This window comes from Dermochelys coriacea, chromosome 11, assembly GCF_009764565.3.
Source record: "Dermochelys coriacea isolate rDerCor1 chromosome 11, rDerCor1.pri.v4, whole genome shotgun sequence".
Classification (NCBI taxonomy): Eukaryota; Metazoa; Chordata; order Testudines; family Dermochelyidae; genus Dermochelys; species Dermochelys coriacea.
Genome location: NC_050078.2, coordinates 69,308,055 through 69,321,164, shown reverse-complemented (window position 1 = coordinate 69,321,164; position 13,110 = coordinate 69,308,055). Strand labels below are relative to the sequence as shown.

The 13,110-nt window shown below is 43.7% G+C and overlaps 1 protein-coding gene across 2 annotated transcripts in view; it reads right to left on the bottom strand.

Annotated features, from left to right (window-relative positions):
- VWC2L (von Willebrand factor C domain containing 2 like) overlaps positions 1-13,110 on the bottom strand; it is a 127,915-nt gene that overhangs the window by 37,336 nt on the left and 77,469 nt on the right. The window contains exon 4 of one of the 2 annotated variants that reach the window (XM_038422551.2): positions 4,801-6,493. The exons of the other annotated variant lie outside the window; for it this stretch is intronic. Within the exon in view, the coding sequence (XP_038278479.1) occupies positions 6,345-6,493 (149 nt within the window). The 3' untranslated portion in view covers positions 4,801-6,344. Of the gene's footprint in view, positions 1-4,800; positions 6,494-13,110 lie in introns of those variants that run through there. 2 annotated transcript variants of the gene reach the window in all.

Sequence of the window (13,110 nt, the reverse complement as noted above, 5' to 3'; positions counted from 1 at the left end):
ATCTTCCTGTCACTACAGATGGGCACAAGCCCAAAGTCTTTAGATGTAGGAACAAGCTCTTGGCACAGCCCTTCCCACAATAACAATGGCAGAAGAACACCCTGGCACTGTAGAACAACAGGAATAATCCAACAAGGGGAAAAATTACCCACAAACAACATAAAATGAGGAATGGATGGCAAATTCCATCCTTCTGACAGAATTAGGCCTTATTTTGTTATGTCAGTGCCTAGCTAGCATGGATATAATCACTTCAGAAATGAATAAGTGAAGGGCTGGTTCTTATTTACGCTTGTGGTCCTTTACACAATGAAACGGGCCTCAGTGTAAATGCTGCTCAAGTCCAGCCTATGTAAAAGGCTCTTCCTAGCCAGTCCAATATGTAATCCTTTAAATTCCCTTCTGTGGAACAAAAGCCCTAATTTCACCCAGGATATTATCATCTGTTTTTCTGATCCCAGTATCCTAATCTGAAACCAGTGTTACCTCTCTGCTGAGCAGTGACAGATGTCCAGGGCCTTGCAGGTCAGCTTCCCTCAGGAGGAGAACTCAGAGATGTGGGGGTCCGGGTACACACTAGGTGTAACTTGCTTTCTTTATACTCTCCACCAGTCCTGGAATGGGTTGGTCAAATAGCATGCAGGCAATCCCGCCTTCCAGGCATCTCAGTCCAACAACAATGCCTGGATCCCATGGAGCAACCCTGTTGCAAATATTGATTCTAATCAGAACAAAGGTATAATGCAAACTCTCTTGCTCCTCCCATACCTTCCTCTTACCTGTGTATCCCAAATCCTGCATAATCCCAAACTAATAAGACATCACCCCTTCCCGAGAGGCAAAACTTGCTCTCACACTAAGCTTATGCTCAAATAAATGTGTTAGTCTCTAAGGTGCCGCAAGGACTCCTCCTTGTTTTTGCTGCTACTAACACGGCTACCACTCTGAAACCTCTCACACTAAGTATGCTAACTCAGAAGACTTGCTGTAACACCAACAACTGGTGCCACCTGTGATAACACTATCAGCTGCACTGGGCTTTAAGCTAGCTCTTTGTTTCCATGCTACCAAACCGGAACAGCTCTGTGGATGTTGGCTTTGTCCATTGCTTCAAAGTCAGTTGCTGGGTAAATCCTAGTACAATAAAACTGTCTTGCATACAAACTGCATATTCTCAATTAGCTTACCTCACGATTTTATCTCTTTTGAAATGACTTCAGTCACTGAGCACTCTCTCTCTGAGCACTCTCTCCCACTCATGGCACAAATTATCTCTGCTGCTTAACATGTCCTGTCTGTCCCTGGTCCTAGGTTACCTCCCCCGCTATTTCCCTCTCTCACCAGCCTTGTATTACTTTATTCTGCCTCCCAGACCCAAAACTTCCCCTTGGGCACTTTCTCGGTGCCTTTCTCAGCTCCTTGCTGGTTCATTGATGGCCTTTCCATGCTGCAGCTGGGCAGTTTTTGGTTTGGGTGGCTATTGAGCAGGCACTAGAGGATACATCTGCAGCCTCTGAAGTGAGCTATGTGTTAGCAGCAATATGCTGCCCACAGGCCTGCTTTTCACAGGGGCCCATATCTTCAAAGGTATTTAACCTTGTACATACCTTTGAGAAGCTCAGCCAGGAGCCTAATACAGGAGAGTAGCTCATTGGCAGGTCCTGAGGGTGACTGCCTCTTGGAAGTGATCAGAAGCATGGCCGGGTTTCACTGTATCTCCCTGCAGCAATATCCATTTTTTCATAACCTATGAGCACGGCTTGACTACTAAGTTAAGCAGCTTGTTAATTTCCTCTTTTAAAAGTGCGACACCATTTTTTCCTAATACCTGGTCTCTCTGCCAAATGATTTTCCAAAATCCAAGTTAATAGTCCCTGTATTGTTTATCAATCCACTTCTAAACTGGCTGGGGAAGAGAGACAGGGTCAGTTCCTTCAGCCCTTTTTCACACCCAGCAGCCCTTAACTCTGAGAGGTGTCCCACTGAAATCAATAGCACTACTCACAGAAGAAGGGATGACTCAATGCAAGTACTAGTGTGAGAGTCTGGCCTTTAGGAAACAATTAACCAGCATGGGCTGGGATATAGATATGTTTAGTTTAATTAATAATATTTTGCATGTGTAGTGCTGTACATGTTCCAAGCACTGTACAAACATTAACTACATTCATTCATCTGTAATTAATTAGCGTAACTACTAATTAGGGTAAATAATGGTGCATCTCCTTCTGTAGGTACCAAATTGATTTTGTGAACTGAACTGAACTGAAAACAAATTATTACTCTGATTAGATGCATCAGGTTTAAAGTGGTACCACGAGGGGAGTGATAGCAGTGGGGTTAAAGGAAAGGACCAGGCGTCAGGACAGTGGTGTTCACAGCACTACCATAACCTTTCAGTGTGACCTTGGGCAGTCATGTGACCCCCTCTGTGCCTCAGTTTCCCATCAATAAAACAAAGATCATGCTATTGACCTCCTTTGTAAAGCATTTTAAGAGCTGACTATTTTATTCATGTCTGTTAAGGGGCTCCAAGATCCTTGGCTGGTAATTGCTAAAGAAGTGCAAAGGACGATTACCATTTTGGGACTAGTCAAACACTTCCTATCACAGTACAAGACCTGTGGAGTAAATCTAGTGTCTTGTGTAACTCGCCATCCTATTGTTTGAATTACTGGGCTTTCAATTCACTGATCCAGAAACTAACTTTGTCGTACCTGGGGATATAAGTGTATAGGCTAGAGTTGAAAAGGCACGAAAGCTAATACAAGTTCAGGAGCCATCTTGCAACAAATAAACGAATGTTCAAGAAAAGGCTGCAGGAAAGTGCCGCAGCTGATATAAATCAACGTCACTCCAGTCACATCAGTGGAGCTAAGCCAGTTTACACCAGCTGAGGATCTGGTGGTTTAACCTACTCTGCCAGAATCCAGGCACTCCTCAGCTATTTACAGCCACTAGGTGAGCTCCTGCAGTCTCTTCTGCACAGTCTTTACTCAAGCAAACCCCCGCCCCCCGGAGATCCCAAAGCCCGTGCTGTCCTGTTTCATTTGGAACTGGAGGAGAGAGATGAGCTGACTTGCAGGATGAGTGGCTGAGTAAAATACACCAAAAAACATTTTTTTTTGCAGGTTAACAGACTTTATATTTAACAAAATAATTTTTAATAATATATTTTTACACATCAAATATTGTTGCTCAAACCCCATATTTTTACAGTCAAGTTTGGCGTTTTTGCCCCATTCGTTTTCCAGGCACCCTGTTGTTTAGAGCGTTTTGAAACTGGCAAGTCATTGCCCGCTAGCCGCTTACAAGTAAATATGATGGTCCCTTATTTAACAGTAGCAGTGTACATGGGCCACATTCTCAGCGGGTGTAAATCGTAGCTGACATCAACAGCGCTATGCTGAATTCTGGCAGCTGCGAATCTGGCCCCACTAAAACTCAAATGGGGAGGAAATAAGAATAGGCTGGTTGCAAACAAAGGATCTGAGCCTCCTACCATTGATGCCGAAGTGGGCCAGATCCTCAGCTGGTTTACATCAACATGGTTCCATTGATTTCAGAGGAACTGTGCCAATTTAAAGCCGCCGAGGAGCTGTCCCTAAGAGTTTGTCATTGACTCTAACAAGAGCAGTTTTGGGGCCCAAAGTCTTAACAAAAAATTCATAAATAAAAAAGCAAACAATGGTTCAAAAGCCGTGATCTGGTTATAATAGAACTGTAAAGTGGTATCACTGCTTTGAGCAGGTCTGTCACAGTATTGGGTTACATCTTCCGGAAGATAAACAAACAGGTGTCAGGGCTACAAAGCCTGAAAGTAACTAGCTTGCAGTGAGGAAAAGACTCTCTCTGGCTGCTAACAAAGACCACGGAGCTGCCCTCCTCCAGCAGTGTTGACAGCTGCTTTTTGAAGATGGCTTCTCAGTGTATGCACCCTTTGCCCTAGTAAGTCCTTGATAGAGCTCTTGGTGTGCTTATCCTTTGATGCAGAATTATTACATCTTGGTGTCCCAGTTGCATGTTCTCATTCTATTCCCCTAAGAAGGAAGTGGTAGCTCCTTAATAATGGATACATCATGGCTCTACTAAAGGTTTTCTTTATGTTTTCACCCCAGCCACATCATTTATTTTTTATTCCCACGAATGTGAATGTCAAAGCTGGCACTAGGCTATCTTGGTGCAAAGGAAACCATGTCTCTCCATGCATAGAAAGCCTGGAATGCCTCTACTTTGTGTGGGCATGAATAAATCACACAGGGATGCTCATGAATGATTCAAGATCGAATATTATTTATGAATGGCTGCCACAGTAAAGTTCCAACCTTGGTGCAGATTGGTGCTCTGCAGAAAGGGCTGTTGGTGGTCTGCAGGATGGCAAAGCTATTTGTATTGCAAGGAAGCCAGTTTACTCAAGGTGTTGGAGGGCCCTCACCACGTTCATTTGAGGAATGGCTCTTGCTAGAACTAGCTGCTTTTAGGAGGGAAGACATGTAATGTCTGTAGGAGACATTCTGATCCTTGGTCTCATGCTGAGTAGCACCTTGCTTTGTGATTGGGCCCACTGGCTTCAATTGAGCTACACCAGGAGGAAAGTATGACTCAGCATGGAGAGGAGGTTAATAATCTGGCTTTGTATGACAAGTGCTGCTGTAAATCCAGGGAAATATGCCTTTGCGGGCCTAGCTCACTGATAGCACATCACACCAGTCTGAGCCTTGGCCAGTTTCCACTGGAGTCAATGGGAAGAGTCCCAGCATGTGCTCCATGTAGGGATCCTTTAAACGTGATCATTTGCTCTTGGGCTGCTAGGGTCTAGGAGTGTCAGCGGTGCAAGGAGCATGCTCACCTCCTAGGAGTGGGGATGTTACAGATGGGTTCCTTGGCCATGTGGGCACAGGCCTTGGGGAATGGTGAGAAAATGAGGGGCTCACTAAGAGTGTTCTCAGGAAAAATATCTTGTCCACTGTCCATAGGACAGGAGAACGCACTAGGCAACAGCTCATACCATGTATGTTAGTGAGGGCATAGGTTTAGCTTGCTCTGTGAACAACCAGTTGTCCATTGTCACTATTTCTGCTGGTGCTCCAGGGCAGTTTTGTGATTTTAATTTTTTTTAAATCCCATCCAATATTTGAATTCATAACAAAAAATCTCCAGCAAATAGCTGCAGAAATCTCACTGGGGGCTGGTCAGAGATTTATTCAGATCCGCACTTGAACAAGAAACAGTGGGCCAAATCTTGGTCTCACTGAGGTCAACTGAAATTTCGCCACTGACTTCAGTGAGACTAGGGTTTGATGCAGAGTGGTGATGGCACAGTGACAAGGTACATGCAGACGTAGCTGCATGTTGAAATCAAATCAGAGGGCTAGGGTCAATGCTGATCATATTCATAGTGGGTCTGTGCACATTGACCCAACAGTTTATGCTAGCAGAATCCACAAAGGGCCAAACTAATTGCTGGTGTAAGGCAGCACAAGTACACCAGGAATGTATGTGTATCCAAAGTGATTACAAACAGTCCAAAACAAAGAGCTTGATCAATGCTGGTAACAAATGGGGCACAGTTTCAACCTCGGCTGCAAATCTAGTGTTTGTCATTTTCCAAATTATTTTGATTCGTGTTTTCCCCATCATCTTCATCGCTATCAAGGGAGTTGTGTCCACCTACTGCTGTTATCCGGCATCATTTAGTGATTTGATTGACAGCTTTAATGTATCAGTCGTGATTATTGTGTAGATTTCTTCAACTTGATTGACCCCACTCAGTGGAGAAAGCATAACACAGACAGAGTGTTCCTAGTGCATGGCCGATCCTTTCTGCAGTTTACAGTCCAGTTTGATTTATTCCATCTATCCAGCCATCCACCTCCCATCTCTATTTTTAGCATCATGAGACATTTAGAAAAATGTTCATTCTTGTTTTACCCATAATCTTATTACCCAGAAGACCCTGGCTGTGAGAAAGTTTAGGAAGATGTTTAAAAAAAAATCACAACAGCAAAAACGCAATTCACATTGTAGGAAGTGATAGAAAAGCTACAAGTTAATTGGCAGGGTGGAGGCATTATGAGCGGAGGAACCTGTGCAGGTATTTTCCCTTCCAAAACCTCAGCTATTGAGTCCCCATCAAGCAAAAGCAGATTAGATATTTAGCTACTGGATCTATATTCTGTATACGGTGTGTGAGAACTTTCCTGTTAGCAAAATATTCACTTTTGTTAACCCTAAAAGGTTTTGCTGGTGACCCTATTGCATTTGGCAGGAGGTTTAACATGTGCAGTGTAGAAGCCGTTATGTTTGTTTTTTTAATAGACTTGTCATTGGTCTGGATTTTGCCTCTACAGAGTCTGCTTGCCGTGGCATTCGCGTTTTGAACACTGAGCAGGCTTCCACCAGTCCCCGTTGTGACAGTGACAGATGTTACACTCATCCACTTTCACTTCAATGCCAGCCGGAATTATGGTGGTTCCTGCAAAGCAGTTTGGACCTGGAAACACACATACAAAATAAATAAATAAATTAAAATTGGGGCTGGGGGTGTATGAGCTGGGGGGGGGGGAAGAGAGGGGTAGGACACATGGTGGATTTGAGAGTTAGACCACATGAGAATCGTTTACGAGCAGGAAGTCTGATGAAGTCATCCCAAAGTACAACCCCTCCCCACCCCTTCAAATCACCAGGCAGCTCAACATCACCATAGTCATTAGCACCAGGCAGGAAATCCTGGTCCCCTTGAAATCAATAGGCAAAACCCTCATTCACTTCAATGGGGCGAGCATTTTGCCCATTGTGCAGTTAAATAATGTTTTAGTAGAAGGCAGGAGAGTGCTGAATTGGTTTCCAAGCATAAAACAAAGCTTCAAACATTTAGCTTCCTTCATGCCCCTCCCGTTATTGGATACTTTGTCATGGTCAAAGGCTTCCCCTGAGCAGCTGATTGGTAATGCAGTGCCCCCTTCCCGGCTGCAAGACCACAGGAAAACATTGGGACTAAATCTTCCGCTGGTGTAAATTGGTAGTGCTCCAGTGAAGTGACTGGAGCTCTGCCAATTTATACCCGCTGCACATGTGGCTGCTATAACTCCCTGCAGCTCCTTAAATTCAGTCCCTGGGATCCTGAGCTGGTTCCCTGATAACAATGAATAATTCACAGCACCAATACTTGATTTGTCTCCCAAACAAGGTTGGTTATAGATTTTATTTTATAAAGGAGATTCCTTTAATCTACTGATCTTGACTTTAAAAAAAAAATTTATTAGACAATTTCAAACCCAAGTCGCTTCTGAAGTCAGCAGAATTTTTGTTTTCTCATGCTGATAAAGACCCAACAAATAAAACATGGCCCAGCTGGTTATGTACATGCAATGCTTCTTTCCCATATACTCACTAGCATCGTGCATGTGTGAGTGTAATACTGAGCTTCAGGTCTCAATAAAATCAATTCTGAAAAGCCAGAGATGCGAGGTTTAGCCTTTTTGAGGACTGTTGGTTGCATTATCCCAATCACCAGGAGAGCTGATTGTAGAGGTTAAATTAGCTAAACCAAACTGATCTGGGAAATCTGATTGTCACGTGTACTTGGTATTGCCCAAAACTATGGCCAAGTGTAACATCAACTATGCTCTAGTTCCAGTTTTTTGCATCTGTTTTCCTACTACCAGGAGCGAATTTGAAATAATATTGGAACATGAATCACAGGCTAGTTGTAGACCAGAGCTCTAAACTAGACTTAGCACTGTTTTAAGGGAAAGCAGCTCTTTCCAATGTGTTTTTATCTATCTATCTAGTAGTGCATTTTAAATCTACATTTCAAGAAAAAAAAAGAAGCATATCTGCAAACGTGTATATAAGTGACTGTGAAATGGGGAGGCTCACTTGCATTCCAGGCTCTTTTCATATTAACTAACAGGTGGAGCGGGTTAGGCACTGGCCATGGAGGGATTTTCTAATGCAAAAATGTAGTTTCTGCAAAATAATAATTATTTTTAATCTGAAATACGGATTTTGCCCAAAAAATCGATTTTCCATCAGGGAAAACTAAAGTGAAATATTTTATTTTGGGTTGTTTCAATCCAAATTAGAATATTTCATTATCAGAAATGACCCAAAATGTTTTCTTTTGAATCAATTCAACAAAATATTAAACTGCATTTTCTTATTGCGGTCCATTGCTTTACAGGAGTTACAGTTCTGGCACTGATTCTCTGTGGTTCAGGCTCCCACGAGAGCTACATTTCTTGTATCAGGACAAAAATCAAATGTTTAAGTGTCAGAATTTCTCACGGGACAGAATTTCAAAACTGCACTCAATTCTACCTACCGTACCAATGTTAAGAGTCCATTGAAAGTTTATTTCATGCCATTGGCTCGGTGCATGTGGAAATGTTAATATAGTCATTGTTCTCAAGTTGTCATCATCAGTAGCTGTTTCCCATTCAATATGACTCCCAAATTGACATTATTTGTAGTATAGTAGCACTTAGCCGCTTTATTGGGGCTCCACTGTGCTGTGTGCTAGTCACACACATTAGTAAGAAACAGGCCCTGTCCAAACAAGGGTGCAAGCCAGATGATGGATGGGAGGGCAAATGACTTGTCCAAGGTCACACAGTAAATCGGTGGCAGAGTCAGGTCCAAACATCCAGGCTTCCTGACTCCGCGAACAGTATCCCATCCACTGGACCACCTGCCTTTCTCAGCCAAACCTTTGGAAACCAAAGGAAGTTTTCAAGCATACATGTACACAGACAGACCCAAGCACACACTGGAAATGATCTTCAAGTTTCTTGCGTTTTGAAAGATTAGTCATTTGCATGACATTCCCGAGACTTAAAAATTGGAACTATTGCTGGAACTGGTAATCTGTCCCAAAACGGAAGAAACCTAAGCATATAAACACTGCATATACTGCAGTAGTCATCTACTTGAAAGGTTACCTCCATTCCATGGACAATGGACAACAGAAATATCTCCATACATATGAATTCAATAAAATAACCTTCCAAGTGACTCCCAGTTAGGCCCTGTACTTTAACCTTACTACATAGGCAGAAATACAATTCAAAACTTTCTTCATCCCCACCCCCCCAAAAAAAATATTTGCAGGGATAACATTTGTGGCATTCCATTACACAAAGGGAGGGTGGTGAACTTCACACATTTAGTTTAACATTTGCCCAGAAGTCTCGCCTGAAAACTGGAGCTATTATTGGCAAAGCAAAACATCTAGGCACTCTAAGTTATAGATGAGTTTAAATCAGAGGGTCAATCCATTTAATGGGAAGGAGGTGAAATGCAGTATGTAGGTTGGTGGGACTCACTGGTCCGTGCCCATCACAGGCAAGACTGGAAATGGGGTGGTCTGGCGCCATACCAAAGATGTTTGCATTTTGCAGCATCAGAAAACTTCCCCCCCCCACCATTAACTTTATTAGTACCATGACTTTACAGTAAACTTCTCAGAGACCACAGGCCACAAGTTTGACATTGCTGCTCTTAACTACCCAGAAGTAATTTAGATAGTTGTCAAGCAGAATAATTGGTGTTTCTTGGCTATTATTCACATTTAAGTCATCTCTCCCTTTAATAAGTGCTGCTATAAATTTAGATCAGCTTTGTCTCGGCTTCTACTGTCCACGCTAATAGAGTCACAATAAAAGCATATGAGCGAGACACCTCTGATGACTTTCACGCTAGCATTTGGAGCTATTATATACACCCTGTATCTGCTACTATCCACTTTCATACTAATAGGAACCACTTCCTTGTAATCTATAGGTTAGCATAGGTGCCGACTTCCCGTTTTCCCGGTGGGTTCTCGACCCCCTGCCGCCCCTGGCCCCACCCCACCTCTTCTCCACCACCTCCCTGAGCACACCGTGTCCCTGCTTCTCCCCTTCCCTCCCAGAAAGTCCTAAGTGCCACCAAACAGCTGTTAGGCAGTGGGGCGGTGGGAAGCGCTGGGAGGGAGGGTGAGGAGTGGGGACACAGTATGCTGGGGAGGGGGAAGGAGGAGGCGAGGTGGGGCTGGGGGAGCTTGGCTGCCAATGGGTGAGGAGTACCCACTAATTTTTCCCCATGGGTGCTCCAGCCCTGGAGCACCCATGGAGTCTTGCCTATGTAGGTTAGTGCATTTGTCTCTGATCTCCAACTGCTGGCAGACTGTGGTGGGCTAAGGTATAGCCAAGGTGCTCAGAAGTACCATGCTCCATGTTGGGAGAGGAAGGAAGCTCTTGTGGCTAAGGCACAGGGCTAGGATTCAGGAGATCTGCATTCAGTTCTTGGCTCTGTCACTGACTTTGGGCAAGCCATTTCCCTCAGGTCCCCATCTGCAAAATGGGAATAATCATTCCTATCCTGTGTATTTGGTGTCTCTTACTATGTGTTTGTTCAGCGTCCTGCTCACTGCATTCCCAATCTTAGCTGGACCCTCTGGGCAAACACACAAATAATGGATAATAAAAATAACCATGTCGTTACCATGTGGTGCTAACATTGTAGCAAACAACTTTGACCTTTAAATGGCCATCCAGGATCTCCTCACTAGTCCTTTTAAAGGAGTGCTTTGCCTGTACTGCTACTCTGTGTGCTGCAGCTTTAAGAAACAAGGCAGAGAAGCGTGAGAAACATATTGCCTCGGAGTAACTCCATAAGGCGGAGTCAAGCATCGGCTGCGTGGGCCCTGGTTGACCAAAGGGTACAACCAGTCCTCCAGAAAGACCCACAACAGCAAGGAAGGGGCTTCATGTGATCTCAGGCCTGTTTGAAAAGAGCAGGCCTGGCCCGGCTGCAAGAAGGTGTGGGCAGGGCCAAATCCATGCACAGTGTGATTCCGGCCAAGATGAACATCTAGAAAAGGGAGCAAGCTGAAATTGAGGCAGCGGCAGTGGGACCCCAGCAGATACTAGCACAGGTTGGAGGACACTGGTGCTTGTGGGATATATTAATGATCAGAGACCATTGGAATTACTTGTCATCTTTCCATTGAATTCAGAGGACTTTGGATCAGGCCCTAATAAGTCGGAGTGAAGGCTGAGAGTGCATATCAGCAATTTACGCTAAAATATGGTACATAGATGTTGAAAATATTCCCAAACTAAGTGTGACCACCCCAGAAAATTCAGAGCCAAGGTTAAACTTAAAAGAAATCCAGACATGTGACGGTAACATGCAGTTAGGGCACCCAAATAAGCTAAACTCTGCTCCCTAGGGATGCCATGCCATACCCATAGGATTATGATTAATCTTGGATTACAAACATTAAAATGCATTAGAGTCCCCCACTCATGGTGTCACTACAGAAAAGAGTTAATATTGTTTGGATGCCTTAATTGAGCATTTCCACTACTCCGCTCTGAAGCACACAGCATTTCTATGGCTGTGCATGTGTTCAGGCCGTATAGCTTTTTGTCCCCATCTAGTGGCTGGAACATGTAAAACATTTATGAGTCTGCTGCCGCCATGCATCTAACAAAACTTTAGTTCCAGACACTCATGCTTTTAAGATCCAGAGGTTCTGGGTTTAATCTCCATACCTGACCTGGAGCAGTGTTATAATTGATGTAGGTAGGTCTCTCTCTCCCCCTCCTTCCTGCTAAACCAGAAAAGACTTCAACAAAAGAAAATGACAACATCTGGATTCCGTTTTAACGACCACAATGACTCTGCGCTGTCTAGACAATGCTAAATGCAATTTGCATTCTGCTGTTCTCACGACTTTCATTTTCATTCTTTATAAAATAAAGGCTTTGCTCTCCAGAAGCAAGACCAAATTGCGCGCTCTCTCTCTCTCCCCTACACCCACACCCACAGCGTCTTAATTGCAAGAGAGCTGGCTCTCTTCTCACTCACACAGATTATGGACTCCAGCAGTGTCACCTCTGATTTACACCCTTGTGAGCACAGACTTTGGTCTGCAATTTTGCTTAATAAATCAATCAATCAATCAATCACTCACTCACTCCGTATCAGCAGACATTGTATGTAACATACTGCTGTAGGTTGGGTTAAACCTCTTTTAAACTGTGGAGTGTCCTCTCCACCCCTTATTGAAAACAGCTGTAAGAGACAGCTTCCACCTGAGAGAAGAGGAGGAGCCCACCCAGAAATCTGAACTGTGTACATGAGGGAAGCAGGGAGACAGCCTGAGAAGGGTCAGAAGATGTGCAGTGTGGAGAAGCTGGCTAAAAGAAAGTTGGGGCTGTAAGCAAAGAAACAATTTCTTCTTTTTGGTTCCTCCTGTGTTCAGGGAAACAAGACTTTGTACCCAAACAAGATTAAGGACAGAGTATGGTGCACTTTCTCCACCCAACTGGAAATACCGACAAGATCTCAAATTCTGGCAAGCCACTCAAGGTAACAATAACACGTATCATGAACAACAGCACGGTACATAAAAGTACAATGGCAAGATTGTGGCAAAAAACTACTTCCCAAAACGTCTCCTCCCTAGTACATGAATGTCACTCATCCAACGCTGAATGTTGAAAGCATTATTTAGAACACCGCTTGAAATGTATTTTATCAATTTCAACTCCAGTGATTCACATGCTAATAAATCTGATCCTAAATGAGTACGTTTGGTATTCATGAAAAGATCACTTTTTCATTCACATGGGACCTCTGCAGGATAGATTCTGAGAACCATTTTTGGACTAGGCCTTTTTGAAAGCTCTAGCAAATGAGTTTTGCCGCAACACAAACAGGGCAGATTATAAAGCCAATGTCTATATTTCTTCACCAGCCTGTTGAAGTAATTGTTTCTTCACCCAGTAGGCTTACAGACTTCCGCGTACGGCTGAACCAAACTGCTCTCTGTGGTGTTCACGATGGATTTTAATTCTCTGCTTCATGAAATCTGAGATATGTTGTTGTGTTATGACACCTAGAACAGACTTTTCCATCAGGTAGACTCATTCGCTTCTGTTTAAAGTCCCAGGTCAAACACACTTGAAATGCCAATAATTGCAGCTAGCTGCATTTAAAGCTGAACTGAGCACCTGTACCTCTTCAGAACAACCGTCTGTTTGCCTGCCAGACTCCTGACAACAAACAGATTCCAAAACAGTCACCAGGTCAGGGCAAGGGTTATCTGCCCCCTGGAGC